The 17,006-nt window shown below is 40.0% G+C and overlaps 1 protein-coding gene across 6 annotated transcripts in view; it reads right to left on the reverse strand.

Moving 5' to 3' along the window:
• LOC124590946 overlaps positions 1 to 17,006 on the reverse strand; it is a 278,651-nt gene that overhangs the window by 106,089 nt on the left and 155,556 nt on the right. For all 6 annotated transcript variants that reach the window (XM_047131688.1, XM_047131689.1, XM_047131690.1 and 3 more), the window contains one exon: positions 14,879 to 15,088. In XM_047131688.1, coding sequence (XP_046987644.1) covers positions 14,879 to 15,088 — 210 coding nt within the window. The remainder of the gene's footprint in view (positions 1 to 14,878; positions 15,089 to 17,006) is intronic.

Here is a 17,006-nt window from a genome sequence, read left to right on the forward strand (position 1 = left end):
GGGGCGAAGAAAAAAGCTCATCTTCCACCCTTTTTTTTTTTTAATTTATTTACTGACGCAGGGGTTTTGGCGCCAGTATTTATCTTGTGCCTGCAAAGCATGCCTGTGAAGCGCTACATATATTCGATGGCAGAAGTTAGTTGGGGCAGCACCTACCCACATTTTTCAGAACTTCCGCTTACTTTGCACTCAATTCTAAGCTGCAGGCGGTTTTTTGGATTACAAAAACCGGAAAAAAGTGCGGCTTAGATTCGAGTAAATACGGTAAACTTTTATTTTTCATGATTTTCTGGGGCTGCTGGAGAGAAAAGGTTTCGTAAAGGTCTGAAATTATGTGTAAAGTTTGTTGCAAGTCACTAACGGCCCTCATGGTCAAATACTGGGTGAATTAAGTCTGCGAATTCACACGTTGTGAGCTACACTACTTTTTCTCTTCTGCCCCTGCCTCTTTCATGGGTAGATGGTTCTTACTCCCACAGCGATTCTCTCCAGACAGTAAGTGACAGGTGTATCATATTTGGTTGAAATTGATCCACATGTTTAGGAAGAGATGTGGAACATAAGAATATATGTTATAATATGTATGGATAATCCAGAACCAAAGTGCAAAGAGTTCATTTAATTTCATCCATTACAGACAAAGGTTTTTGAAAGCTATAGCTGGCTCAATAACGACTAACAGATGTCATATTAAAAAATTACACAACTTCTACAGCACTCAAAAATAAGAATAAATTCTCAAAATGAATTGTTCTATGCATGAAGAAATACAATTGCTGCAGCAACTATATAATTTTAAATCATCAAAGTGTTGGTGTTTGTTTTACCTAGGGTGATTCAGTGACAGCAGAAACAGTAAATAGAGGACATTTTCGTATCTGGAGAGTGCAGATAATTAGAATCTGATGTTGTGAATTATAACAACATTTTTATATGACACAGGACATGGAGAACGTCAAGCAGATTATTGTCCATCCTACAGTCATGAGGTAAGTTTTAATTTCAGTTAAATGTCTGTCCTGCCCCTACACCCCTGTACTGCCATTCCCATATTTTTTAAAAGCTTCCCCTAGCATCCTCTTGCACAAATACATTTATCTTAATAAATGCTGCTTTCACTAATATATCACACACTTTTGAATTCTTTCATAGGCTTTTGTAATCATAGTTTTTTGTTTCAAATGTCCAAATAAAACTTGCCTTTCAGCACACACGACCAACAATTTCTTAGGATGTTTCCTATAGTCTTTGGTGTACTGTATGTGTACACTTTTAATGATGAATAGGTCTCCAACAACAGTCCTGTAAGTTGCTTATAAGGTGATGTATATTATTCAGGTATCACACGCAACCACAACCATTATTATGTTGCCACAATTAACACAGAGCAGCTTACATAAACCCAGACAAGTTTCATAATTTCCCAACTTTCACAATGCACACAAAAATGAGCTGGTTATTTGAAAAGTATACCACAAAGAGTAGTCTGAACTATGCAGTCCATCTTTCTGGCACTTCCATGATTTATTTCTTCCAAAGTAATTTTCAACAGTTTCTTAAAATTACATTTGGTCTGTGACATGTACAAGGTGCAGCCAGATCCTGAACGTGAGTTATTTTTATTATTTAAATTTTACAATGAGGGTGCATTTTTTGTCCATCACCTTTCAGCTGATGCAACAACTATCAATTGATTCAGGCTGGAATAGGCCGAATCATCTTCAGCAAAGCTGCCTTGCCAATCAAATCATGTCACAGGATAACCTGACTTGCGAGACTGAGAGCTGATCTCTTCTGTTCGGAGGCACCGCCTAGAGCAGACATTAAGTGGCTTAGTTCTTTGATCTTTGAATTTTCAATTCTCCTTTGAGATAGGTCTAGGGCTACTGAAGTTATTTTCTCTCATCCCCATGGCAATCTTCGCAATGTAATCCCACGAGCAAATAAACTGATGTGGTTTCTCTTTTTAAACGTGAATGATGTATATTTATTGCAAGTCTACATCGATTTCCAATCCTGATTACATCTCTGATGGGGTGCACAAACTGGCGTCAGAAGAGGGATTCCAAATTCATCCTGTTTTTGGCTTTGAGATGCTGCATACAAATTACTAAGCCATGAGTGGGTGAGTGAAACCATTGTGCGGGTCCATCTGATTGCGTGCTGTGACATAATGGGTAAGTGCTTAGTGCGTTCAGTCTGGGCTATCTGTCCCAATCCACCCAGAGCTACCACCACAGCTGCACAAGGCCTTTCAGCTTCAAGTGGCACCTCTGCCATCTTTGTACATGCCAACATCATGGATACGATGGCACAGTGCCACCCCTGTGCTGGCGTGAGCTGTTGCCAGCACATCGGTCGGCAAAGGTGTAGCACGAAGATCAATAGCACGCACTGGACAAAGTGCGCCTATCACGAAAGAGGCCAGAGACACACCGACAAGCACCACGCTGCCAATGCCCTGTCGACAGCAAGTATTTAGGCCGCCGCCACTGACCGGAGGGCATCACTGATTCACTCATTCTAGTTTGGCATCTGTCAGTACTCATCGAGCGGGATCAGGTCACATCGCAGGTTATGACAGTACATACGGACCAGATTTGTGACTATTAAGTAAATGTTCATGTAAATAAAGAACCGTATTAATCCATGGGTGCATCTGTGTTGTAGAAATAGGATACCAGCGACCCATAACAATATCCTGACCCTTGCTTCCTTGCAGTACAAGACTGTACAACCCCAATGCAAGGCGCTGCCTTCATGTAGTTGTCCAACGCTACTGCCTTGTTTCTTGACCACAAATATCAGTCACGAGTTTTGCTTTTTGGGAGAAGATGTCGCCAGGGTCCAATGCAGCCACAGACGTCACTGAGAGCTGCACCGAAGACCTTTTGTTTGTACTGATGGGTGTAGTTTAAAGTGATGCTCACCGCCACATCACAGGGACAGCTGGAGATGGAGACTGACATGTGAGCGGAGCCTGAGCAACTTCGAGTGGTGAATGAAGATCTGGAAAGGCACCATACTGAAGCATTAGTAAATGCGACATCACAAAGTAGCACTGTGTCTGCAGCTATTCTCGTTTATCCTTTCCGGTGTTTCCACAGCCAATTCAATCCTGGGTTGTACTTGATCTTGCAATGGATTTGCTGGTTCCTACCTTCAGGAGTAAATCAGGAGAAAATTTTTACACTTCCATACAAAATATAACATCATCTTGTAGAAATAATAAACAGCCAATCAGTTGCAAAATAGAATGTTTGTAAAATCCCTTTACCATGGTTTCAATGTTTATAAAAATGTTTCCTTCAGAAAAAAATACTGAAACCTAAGCAGATTAACACTGAAAAACATGATTATATATAGACACTCGGGTACAATAATATTTTCCTATGAACAAAAAAAAAAAAATTATTCAGACTTACTGGATTATATCTTGTGGCAAAGGTACATTGAAATATGACCACAAAGCATAAGTCAAAATATACAATTTAACCTCCGTGATAATAAAACGTGCACAACATGGTTGTTGTCACTTTTTATTTCCTCACTAATGTACAGCTAGTACACTAGCATCATGTACGCAACGCCTGGGCCAAGGATAGCTTCTGGCAAGAGAGGACACTGGTAATATGTGCGAGGAGGGTGCTTGATAGTGAATGAACACTATCATGCTAACATAGCTTAAAACACTAACATTAAAATCATGACACTAAAAAATCTGATTATATTTGACTGTGTACATATTTAGAATTAATAACATGGCAACAAATAATAAGTTACCATCTGAAAAAGATCACTGTGGCAAAAATAAAATGTGTGAATTGAGAATAATGCAAATAGAAAAAATAGCAAAAAGAACCCGAGTGGAGAATGGGAGAAGAGGGGAAAAGGGGAGATGAATAGGGGTAGAGAGACAGAAGGAAAGGGGGTTGGAGAGAGGTGGTGGTGGTGGTGGTGGTGGTGGTGGTGGTGCTGGGGAAGGGGGGGGGGGACATGGTAAAACAGTGGCATGGACTTGACTAATGTTCAAAGTAGTACTGGAGGGAACTGACACCATGAATCCTGCAGGGAGGGAACTGACACCATGAATCCTGCAGGGCTGTCCATAAATCCATTACAGTATGAGGGGGTGGAGATCTCTTCTGAGCAGTACACTGCAAGGCATCCCAGATATGCTTAATAATGCTCATGTCTGGGGAGTTTGGTGGCTGCCAGAAGTCATTAAACTCAGAAGAGTGTTCCTGAAGCCACTCTGTAGCAATTCTGGACATGTGTGGGTATCGCATTGTCCGGCTGGAATTGTCCAAGTCTGTCAGAATGCACAATGCACATGAATGGATGCAGGTGATCAGACAGGATGCATACGTACATGTCACCTGTCAGAGTTGTATCTAGACATATCAGGGGTCCCATATCACTCCAACTCCACCTCCACCTCCACCTCCGCCTCCACCTCCCCCCATGAACCATGGACCTTGCCGTTGGTGGGGAGGCTTGTGTGCCTCAGCGATACAGATAGCCATACTGTAGGTGCAACCACAACGGAGGGGTATCTGTTGAGAGGCCAGACAAACGTGTGGTTCCTGAAGAGGGGCAGCAGCCTTTTCAGTAGTTACAAGGGCAACAGTCTGGATGATTGACTGATCTGGCCTTGTAACAATAACCAAAATGGCCTTGCTGTGCTGGTACTGCGAATGGCTGAAAGCAAGGGGAAACTACGGCCGTAATTTTTCCCGAGGGTAAGCAGCTTTACTGTATGATTAAATGATGATGGCGTCCTCTCGGGTAAAATATTCCGGAGGTAAAATAGACCCCCATTCGGATCTCCGGGTGGGGACTACTCAAGAGGACATTGTTATCAGGAGAAAGTAAACTGGCGTTCTACGGATCGGAGCGTGGAATGTCAGATCCCTTAATCGGGCAGGTAGGTTAGAAAATTTAAAAATGGAAATGGATAGGTTAAAGTTAGATATAGTGGGAATTAGTGAAGTTCGGTGGCAGGAGGAACAAGACTTCTGGTCAGATGACTACAGGGTTATAAACACAAAATCAAATAGGGGTCATGCAGGAGTAGGTTTAATAATGAATAGGAAAATAGGAATGCGGGTAAGCTACTACAAACAGCATAGTGAACACATTATTGTGGCCAAGATAGATACGAAGCCCACACCTACTACAGTAGTACAAGTTTATATGCCAACTAGCTCTGCAGATGACGAAGAAATTGAAGAAATGTATGATGAAATAAAAGAAATTATTCAGGTAGTGAAGAGTGACGAAAATTTAATACTCATGGGTGACTGGAATTCGGTAGTAGGAAAAGGGAGAGAAGGAAACGTAGTAGGTGAATATGGATTGGGGCTAAGAAATGAAAGAGGAAGCCGTCTGGTAGAATTTTGCACAGAGCACAACTTAATCAAAGCTAACACTTGGTTTAAGAATCATGAAAGAAGGTTGTATACATGGAAGAACCCTGGAGATACTAAAAGGTATCAGATAGATTATATAATGGTAAGACAGAGATTTAGGAACCAGGTTTTAAATTGTAAGACATTTCCAGGGGCAGATGTGGACTCTGACCACAATCTATTGGTTATGACCTGTAGATTAAAACTGAAGAAACTGCAAAAAGGTGGGAATTTGACGAGATGGGACCTGGATAAACTGAAAGAACCAGAGGTTGTACATAGTTTCAGGGAGAGCATAAGGGAACAATTGACAGGAATGGGGGAAAGAAATACAGTAGAAGAAGAATGGGTAGTTTTGAGAGATGAAGTAGTGAAGGCAGCAGAGGATCAAGTAGGTAAAAAGACGAGGGTTAGTAGAAATCCTTGGGTAACAGAAGAAATATTGAATTTAATTGATGAAAGGAGAAAATATAAAATGCAGTAAATGAAGCAGGCAAAAAGGAATACAAACGTCTCAAAAATGAGATCGACAGGAAGTGCAAAATGGCTAAGCAGGGATGGCTAGAGGACAAATGTAAGGATGTAGAGGCTTATATCACTAGGGGTAAGATAGATACTGCCTACAGGAAAATTAAAGAGACCTTTGGAGATAAGAGAACCACTTGTATGAACATCAAGAGCTCAGATGGAAACCCAGTTCTAAGCAAAGAAGGGAAAGCAGAAAGGTGGAAGGAGTATATAGAGGGTCTATACAAGGGCGGTGCACTTGAGGACAATATTATGGAAATGGAAGAGGATGTAGATGAAGATGAAATGGGAGAAACGATACTGCGTGAAGAGTTTGACAGAGCACTGAAAGACCTGAGTCGAAACAAGGCCCCCGGAGTAGACAACATTCCATTGGAACTACTGACTGCCTTAGGAGAGCCAGTCCTGACAAAACTCTACCATCTGGTGAGCAAGATGTATGAAACAGGCGAAATATCCTCAGACTTCAAGAAGAATATAATAATTCCAATCCCAAAAAAAGCAGGTGTTGACAGATGTGTAAATTACTGAACAATCAGTTTAATAAGCCACAGTTGCAAAATACTAACACAAATTCTTTACAGATGAATGGAAAAACTAGTAGAAGCCGACCTCGGGGAAGATCAGTTTGGATTCCGTAGAAATACTGGAACACGTGAGGCAATACTGACCTTACGACTTATCTTAGAAGAAAGATTAAGGAAAGACAAACCTATGTTTCTAGCATTTGTAGACTTAGAGAAAGCTTTTGACAATGTTGACTGGAATACTCTCTTTCAAATTCTAAAGGTGGCAGGGGTAAAACACAGGGAGCGAAAGGCTATTTACAATTTGTACAGAAACCAGATGGCAGTTATAAGAGACGAGGGACATGAAAGGGAAGCAGTGGTTGGGAAGGGAGTAAGACAGGGTTGTAGCCTGTCCCCGATGTTATTCAATCTGTATATTGAGCAAGCAGTAAAGGAAACAAAAGAAAAATTCGGAGTAGGTATTAAAATCCATGGAGAAGAAATATAAACTTTGAGGTTCGCTGATGACATTGTAATTCTGTCAGAGACAGCAAAGGACTTGGAAGAGCAGTTGAATGGAATGGTCAGTGTCTTGAAAGGAGGATATAAGATGAACATCAACAAAAGCAAAACAAGGATAATGGAATGTAGTCGAATTAAGTCGGGTGATGCTGAGGGAATTAGATTAGGAAATGAGACGCTTAAAGTAGTAAAGGAGTTTTGCTATTTGGGGAGCAAAATAACTGATGATGGTCGAAGTAGAGAGGATATAAAATGTAGACTGGCAATGTCAAGGAAAGTGTTTCTGAAGAAGAGAAAATTGTTAACATCGAGTATAGATTTAAGTGTCAGGAAGTCATTTCTGAAAGTATTTGTATGGAGTGTAGCCATGTATGGAAGTGAAACATGGGCAATGAATAGTTTGGACAAGAAGAGAATAGAAGCTTTCGAAATGTGGTGCTACAGAAGAATGCTGAAGATTAGATGGGTAGATCACATAGCTAATGAGGAAGTATTGAATAGGATTGGGGAGAAGAGAAGTTTGTGGCACAACTTGACCAGAAGAAGGGATTGGTTGGTAGGACATGTTCTGAGGCATCAAGGGATCACCAATTTAGTATTGGAGGGCAGCGTGAAGGGTACAAATCGTAGAGGGAGACCAAGAGATGAATACATTAAGCAGATTCAGAAGGATGTAGGTTGCAGTAGGTACTGGGAGATGAAGAAGCTTGCACAGGATAGAGTAGCATGGAGAGCTGCATCAAACCAGTCTCAGGACTGAAGACCACCAACAACAACAACAACATATCACTCCAACTGCACATGCCCCACACCATTACAGAGCTTTCACCAACTTCAACAGTTCCCTGCCGACATGCAGGTCCCATGGGCTCATGAGGTTGTCTCCATACCCATACACGTCCATCTGCCTGACGCAATTTGAAAAGAGACTTGTCTGACCAGGCAACATGTTTCCAGTCACAAACTGCCCTATGTCGGTGCCGATGGTCCCAGGCAAGGTGTAAATTTTGGTGTTGTGCAGTTATCAACAGTACACAAGTGAGCCTTCAGCTCCGAAAGCCCATACTGATGATGATTTGTTGAACGGTTCCCACACTGCCACTTGGTGATGGCCCAGCATTGAAATCTGCAGCAATTTGCTAAAGGATTTGCATTTATGTCACATTGAAAGATTCTCCTCAGTCGTCGTTGGTTCCATTCTTGCAGGATCTGTTTCCAGCGGCAGCAATGTCAGAGATTTGATGTTTTACCAAATTCCTGATATTCACGGTTCACTCATGAAATGATCGTATGGGAAAATCCCCACTTCATAACTACCTCGGAGATGATGTGCCCCATTGCTCATGTGCTGGCAATTAACACTACATTAAACTCACTCAAATCTTGATAACCTGCTATTGTAGCAGCAGTAACCGATCTAACTGACCACTGTGCTGTATTCTGCCTGTTTACATATCTCTGTATTTGAATATGCTTGCCTATACTAGTTTCTTTGGTACTTCAGTGTGTAACACATCTGAAAAAGTGTGAACATCATGTCTCTAGAAATATGTTCACATCATAACAAAGAAGAAACACAAGTACCACTAGCATTAGCAGAAGAGGAAAATGTTGTATCCTAACTCATATGAAAATAGAGCCACATCTCCGCTTTAGATGGTAACTTACTAATTGTTGCCATTCTATTAATTTTAAATATGTACACAGCTAAATTTGATCAGGTTTTTGAATGTCTAATTTTAACATTTTAAACAATATTAGCATGATAATGTTCATTCACTATCAAGCAGCCTTCTTAAGCATATTACTATCGCCTCTCTTGCGAGAAGGATTCCACAGAATGAGACGGTATATTGTGCGTGTGTGTGTGTGTGTGTGTGTGTGTGTGTGTGTGTGTGTGTGTGAAATCATGTTTTTCAATGTTTATTTGTTTAGGTGTCAATATTTCCTGCTGAAGAAGACGTTTTATAAAATTTGAAACCATGGTAGAGGTGTTTTAATAATCCTTCCATTTTGCAACTGACTGGCTCTTTATTATTTCCACAAGATGATTTCATCTTGCTGTTGCTGCTCTAGCCAAGTACAAAATTTCATAATATAACAAATGTAGGGAAACTGTCTGCAGGGAGTGATGAAGTGTTGGTAGACGTCACCTACCTTAAGGTGCAAGGAGACATGTGCTTATGCAAATTCCATGGAAGGGTTCAGAAATACCAAGGCATTTGACATCCTTGCAAAAGGGCAAGTCGATAGATATGAAGAGAAGTTTAGTGTTATCTATAACAGGCCCAACTTTCCACTCTACGCCAAAATTACGGAGAGGATTTAGAGTGCCTTGCCGACAGAATAAGAGCTGTATTGTGTTGTACATTTGTACTAGGGAAAATAACAAAAGGAATGATGTAGTCTTTAGTGAATCAGAAGCTCATTGTGTAGATATATTTGTTAGTGGGGTTGCCCCATTGGTAGATGCTGAGCTGAAGTGTGCTTTGCCAAGCACACTAAGGGATGCTGTATGACATGCGTTTCTATGCAAGGAATCCAAGCAATTTGTCCAATCTTCCACCATGGTGAACCCTGCTAGATGTGAATTCACTGACAAAGTGCTCTGCTTTTGTTGCACATGTCCAGGCCAAAAGTCTCCTGACTGTTTGGCACCAGCATGTGCCTACTATAGAAAGATCGGACGCGAGAGAGCAAACTGTTGATCTCTGCAGCATTGCTTGGCTAACCTAATATATTTTGGATACCACTGCCCCTCACTCCTCTTCCACAAAGTGAATCCAGTAAGATAGGTAGGACTCGCTCAAGTGTCAAACATAAATTTGCAAAGGGGTGGTAAGTTCCTATGGGACCAAACTGCTGAGGTCATTGGTCCCAATTTGCAAAGTAACATCTACAGTAGACAGTCTACCTTTATCAGTGATACAGGTATATAAATAAGAATTTTGTTAGTGAAATCTACTTGTGGTCAAGAATTAAAATACCTGTGATGTAGACTGAGTAGACTTGGAAGAAAAGTAATTTACTCATTAGGTTCACAATATGCAGAAATGGAAATAGATGGAAGTAAGCACCAGTTCAGATTCGAAGAATGACCAATTTCCAGTGCCATTTTCAATGAATAGTTAACTTCCAAACACAAGAAGTCCAAATTGGTGGAAATGTCCATAATTTAGCCAGTGTTCCCACTATAAGGACCAGAGGGAGTACAGACAGAAAGGCCATGTTCCAACTACCCAGTAAACCATGTACCAAAGTGTTGAAGTTAAACAAAACTGAAAAAATACCAGGTGGTACCAGGAAAATCATTTGGATAGAGGTAAGGAAAGATTTGTTAAGAAGAGAGATTTTCTTAGTGGATCAATTAATAAGAAACGAAGTTTTAGAAAGTAAACAGACACACGTGAAGCACAGTTTGTCTTGAATTAGTATGACAGAAGAGATTGCATTTTGTCACTGTGCATAGACGCTTTGGAAGCAGAGATGTTAAATTTCTGCAAGATACCATATTTGCCAACATGTACAAAGTAAATACTGATGAGATAACTGCATACTAAGAAAATGAACAGTCTGAAAGAATAGTTCACATAAATTCTACCTGAGTCACATCACCTATTGAAGCAGAAATTGAAGAGAGACTCTGACACACACACATGGGCAGATCAGGGTGTATTGTACCCCTACTAGCTGAATTTGAGAGTTTCAATGAAGAAAAGAAACGACTTTCAGCAACCTCTTTAACATACAATGAGATTCCTACCCTACAGTCCAGAAACTTTATCACTTACTGTGTCACTTGCAGGCCATGGTAGAGAAAAGTATTTCATATTTGCTAGAAACAAGAGCAATTCAACCTTCTTTCAACCCCCGATCTTCACCTAAGGTGGCTGTCCCAAATAAAACCAATAATGGTGACAAGGTAATCACATTTGTGTAGATATGAGAGTGGTCAATAACGTCATGAAACCAGATACTTATCCCCTTCCAAAGATTGATGACACTTTGGATCACCTTAGCAAATGCAAACTCCTCACCACCTTTGATATGTGCTCTTGATACCACCAAATTCCTATAGCTCCGGAAAATCAGGGAAAGGCAACTTTTGTTGTGCCCACTGCCATATAAGGATACCCTTTGGCCTTTGAATCATTCCTTCTACATTCAAAGTTTTGCTGATTTACTTCTGCGATGTTTAAAGCCAACACTGTGTCTGATATACCTGGATGAGATATGACGAAAGAACATGCAGAACGACTGACAAAAGTGCAAACCTCTGAAATTGCGCATTTACAAGCACATTACTAGGCCACACAATTTCCACTGATGTTGTACAATCAGATCCGTGATTAACAGAAACAGTGAACAATTTTCCAGCACAGACGTACATTACAGAATTGCAGTCATTTCTTGGATTAATAAATTACTATCATTGTTGTGTCATGGAAAACTATGCAGCCAGCACAAAACTGCTCACAAAATTATTAAAGAAAGGAACTCCTTTTGTCCAGACAGCAGACTGTGAGAGAAATTTTTAGAAGTTCACCTGTCTTGGCTTATCCATATTTTGTGCTGCCTTTTATTGTGTTGTGTGATGCTAGCAACATAGCTGTCAGCGGTATTTTTAGTCAAATACAAAATGGTGAAGGAAAAGCTATTGATTATGCATCACATCAGCTGAATCTAGTGGAACAAAACCTACAGCGCCACAAAAAGAAACTTCTCGCACTTGCTTCTGACACCTTTTACAATAGCTTTTAATTTTAAAAAATCCCAGAAACAGACTTGTTGACGGACCTTAAAACTTAGTGAATATGACTGGCCAGTTAAAGCAGAATGTAGATACCTTGAATAGGAAAATTAAGATCCTGCAAATAGACAACATACTTATTAAGTAATTAGAAATGACAAAAGAATCTGATACTGCGTGTAATAAATGGACTACCTCACCACATCTTGTTACAAGAAGAGACATTTTATATAAGAAAATGCCTATTGGGGAATGGACAACAGTGCCCGAGGCTATCTGTAAATTCATTCTGCAACACTGTCATGACAGCATACAGACTTGCCATAATGGGAAAAGCGCTTTGCTAGTGAACATTGCAGCCCATTATTGGTGGCAACAAAAAAAGGAAGATGATACATTCCAAATTGTCTCCCATGTGCTAAGAGAGCACATGGAGGAAGACCAAATATATCTCTTCAAACACTGCCCAAGGTAGCAGGACCTTCTCAAATCTTATCACTCAATATAGTTGGACTGTTCCCTTTAACAGCCCAAAATAACAGATATGTTTTAAATATCACTGACCATTTCCCTCACTAGCTTATTATGATACCTACTGAAGACACTATTACTGAGACAGTTGCAAAAGCATTCATCAATCATTCAGTACCACCATTTGGAAGTCCAGAGGCTGTTATAACAGACCAAGGAGCAAATTTTATATCCAATCTTGTATTACAGCTATGTTGACTACTTAAAATGAAGTGGACAACTATGCCATTTCACTCTAAGAGCAATGGCTGGGTTGAATACATTTATAAAACAGTTGTTAAAATGTTGTCTTGATGTGAACAGTTCACACTCAGACTGCAATTGCAACTTGTAATTTTGTCATACACGCCAGGATACGTGAATCAATGGGATGGAGTCCCTTTGAAATTGTTTATGGCCACAAAACACTCTCCCCATTTGAGATAGAGAAGTTACCGTCTGAAATAAATTCCAGCAAAGTGAAGCTATTTGGAAGAGAGGTCGGCAGAACAATGCATCCGTGACACAGAGGCAACAGTTCCACAGTCAAAATAATGCTACAATGGCACTAGACCAAGTAGAAGATTATGTAATGTTACGCAAACTGCTGTGAAACTGAGCAGCACTAAGAAATTAATGTGCTCCTGGATTTGAACATTTCAGATATTGCATCTAATGTCACCTGTCAATGTCAAGTTACAGCTCCCACATCAGACGACTGTAATTAATTTTGATTGTTTAACCAAGTATAACAATATTCCATCTCCTGTAGTGGTTCCATCAAAACTCAGAAAGACTCATTCCGTGTAAATGCACGCTAAAACTGTTAAACAACTACCAATGAGTTCACATCACTATAATTTATGTCCTGCTCCTACATAAAATTTACAGTCTAGGGAGTGAGAACAAATTCGATCGTCAGTCTTATGTGTGAGATAGAGTTACTATTTTCTATGCCAATCTGTTGTTTACCCATATTGATGAGTCTGTTGTATGTTCTCAGTTTAACCAGGCTCTGATAGCTAGAATATTTTGCTTAAGTGCTGCCATTTGTGCCATTCTTGTAAAGTTCCCTCTGTGTCTTATAGATTTTTAAAAATGTTAGTTTGATATTACTCCTGCCTGTATAGAACTTCTTGCCCACTGGTTTGCTGCTATGGAGAATACCCTGTCCATTATGGACATTGGACATCATCAAACAATACCAGTCACAAAGCTGCAGCATTTTGCTCGCTGTATGCCACTGTGAATTCTAATGTGACTCTACTTCAACTCCAACTGACTAGTAGGCCCCTGTGCTACTAATGTGTCATTACTTTTACTTTTGTATGTTACACGCTCCCTGTTACCCTAAAATTAAACAGTATTCTTCTATATTTCATTACCTGCCTCTGTTATTGAATAGTTCTGTCATATGTTTGAGACGTTGTCGCAGCATAGTTTTCACCACTGTCTTGTGTAACAAAGTTATGTTCAAAGTTTGTGGAATTTCAAAACTTGTGTCTCAGAAGTGCAGATAAGAAGGCATCTTCATGGAGAAGGCTGCCGGCAGGTTTTTTTGAAGGAATCTGCAGAAACAAGATCTCACCCTATGCTGCAACAAATCACCTATTATTCAATCACTACTAAATATGTGCAACCCAACACCACTCAATGTGTCCGGTCTTTTAGTAGACATCGGCGATGCAATTCAGTGTCTTTCGTGGACTCTGTTCCTTCTGGTCGAGTCCTTTTCTGTTTCTTCTGTGATCAAGAAACATCATTCTCTTCTGTTCCGAGCTGTCATCTAGAGCAGAAGCTAAATGGCTTAGTTCTTTTACCTTTCGAATTTTTCCTTTTCCTTTGACATCAGACTGGTACTACTTGAGTTGGAATATCACCTCCCCCCACAAGTACTATACATTAATTACTCGTCCACGCTGCTTTCCACTCCCTCCTATACCTCTGTGGGGATGTACAAGTACATGGTTGACTGTAATAAATGAGTCTATATGATAACACCTTGACGAATTCCACGATACTGTTTTGTGGAGTTTAAACAAGCTTCCCTTTACTCACTGACTGTACATACTCTCATAAACCCATTAAAACTGCCAAAACATGGTGATAATAGTAGAGACTTGAATTTTAATAGTACAGGGCTAAAAGTCATTATGTTCTTGCTTCCAAGTACTTTCTGTAAACATCAACAAACACTTTCATTGGATCAATCTCCCGTTTTTCACACAAGAATCAGCAAATGAATTACACACAACAAACTGCTAACAATCTTAGAGGACAACTGCATATCCCTCTGATAGTGAGACAAATTGCATCTATATTAAATGGCTGTCCTGTATCATGGTGCACAGTCCCACTTGGAGACTATCCAGTCTGGCACAATCAATCATGAAAGTTCACTTCAGAGAACACTTCATACCACTATGAGATTGATTTTCAGACACAAATAATTTTATATTACTGCAGTTTCATGCAACGATAAGCGGGGATACAATTACATTATCAACAACAGCCATTTTGAGTAACACATCGTTCTGAGACATCTCAACAAAAAAGGAAGTTTGTCACAATGTGAGGTTACAATAAGTCAACGAGATTATCATTTACAATAAAATAAATACACTGTTAATACTGACAATGTTAATTACCTTTATGCAAATTTGTAATTCATGTTTTCTACTTTTCACAGGTGCTGGCATTTCTTTGCTATACAAATAACAGCACTGAACACTGACCCATGCTCTGTCATGTGCACCAAAAAATCGCACGTCTGCATTTTCGTCATGCACCCGCAAGACTTTTCCTGGCCAGAAAGGATATCCCTTCAGCTTCGCCCATACAAGTATATGAGGTTTACGCTGTAAGTAAAAATGCACCTTTTAATGGTTTGATTAAAAAGCAATGATTACTGATACCAGCAATATGTAAATAATCAAGGTACAGTACGCTGTGCTTTACAACTATTTTGTACAGTTTTTGTTTGATATTAATTGAATATCCTCAATGTGATTAAGTAATCAGTTATACGCAAAAACAGAAACAAAATAGTTTACATTATTATTCCTAGCTTTTGGCATGGCATGTCAAAAACAAGTAAAATTTACATTTATAATTTAATGGAAGTTGTCAGAAGAAAGAAAATGGGCTATACTTTCTATAACTGGCTCAAAAAAATTAAACCAAACCCCTCTGATGGTGAAGCAAATTGTATCTACAAAGTGTACAACTTTGCTTCCGCTGTTTTTTCTCCAACATTTGAGGGATTAATGAAACAAATTGGTTACACATGTATCATTCAAAGTGTTTTCCATTGCTGGCCACTACTTTCTGCCATCTTTCAGGAAGCGTACGAATCCTGCGTCGAAAAAATTGTCCATCTTTTGAAGCAATTCAATTTGTGACATCTTCATAAGATTGGAAATGTTGGTCAGCCAGGCAATGCGCCATTGATCTAAACAGGTGATAATCAGAGGGGGCACTCTCTGGAGAATACAGCGGGAGGGGTAGGGCTCCCCTTTTAACGTTTCCAAGTATGTTTTGAACTCTTTTGCAATGTGGGGTTGAGCGTTGTCGTGCTGCAAAATCACTTTATCGTGCCTCTCACTGTACTGCGGCCATTTGTCTTTTAATGCCCTGCTGAAACAAATTAACTGCATTGGATAACGAGCATCTGTGATTGTTTCACTTGGTTTTAACACCTCACAGTACACGGTGCCAAGCTGGTCCCACCAAATGCAGAGCACGATCTTGGAACCGTGAATATTCAGTTTGGCCGTCAATGTGGAAGCATGGCCGGGATATCCCCATGATTTTTTGCATTTAGGGTTATCGTAATGAACCCATTTTTCGTCCCCGGTCACAATGCGATGCAGAAATTCCTTCCTTTTTTGCCTCTGAAGCAACTGTTCACAAACAGACAAATGCCATTCAACGTCTCTTGGTTTGAGCTCACACGGGACCCAAGTTCCTTCTTTCTGAATCATGCTCATAGCCTTGAGACATTTTGAAATGGCTTGCTGTGTCACTCCCACTAATCGTGCCAATTCTTCTTGAGTTTGGCGTAAGTCTTCACTCATCAATGTCTCCAATTCTGCATCCTCAAAATCATTCTCTCTTCCATCACTATGCCAGTCCAAGACGTTAAAAACACCGTTCTTGAAGCGTTGAAACCACACACAACACGTTCTTTCACTAATAGTGTCTATACGATACATACTTGAGAGCATTCAATGAGACTCAGCCGCTGTTTCCTTCATACTGAAAAAAACCAGCAACACCTCCCACAAATGATGAGAATTAGGCTTGTAAACTGACATTTTCAATCAAGAACAACTTTATGATGCAGACACAGATCGACTAATGTTTGACTAAGGTTATGTTGTCCAAGGTCCAAGCTAACTGCCTGACGTCTGCAATCGATTGCAACTTACAATTGTTGCCACCTATCGCCAAACGGTGGAAGCTAAGTTGTATACCTTGTATATTAAATGGCTGTCCTGGCTCATGGGTCACTTTCAGGTTGCATATCTAACAGCTTCCAGGGGCAACAAAAATCCAATTTTAAATATTTCGTAAAATTACTGACCAAACATAAACATTTAAACTGATGTCACAACTTACTCATTAAGAGGTATAATCGTATATTAAATGTTTAACACAGTAAGACAAAGATCACAGTTAGAAACTGCAGCAAAAGTCACGGTGTGCCAATTACCCACACTATTTTCAAACAGTATTTCAGAACTGCCAAACTAACTTAAAGCACAATTTCAAACC

This window comes from Schistocerca americana, chromosome 2 (genome assembly GCF_021461395.2).
Source record: "Schistocerca americana isolate TAMUIC-IGC-003095 chromosome 2, iqSchAmer2.1, whole genome shotgun sequence".
Classification (NCBI taxonomy): domain Eukaryota; kingdom Metazoa; phylum Arthropoda; class Insecta; order Orthoptera; family Acrididae; genus Schistocerca; species Schistocerca americana.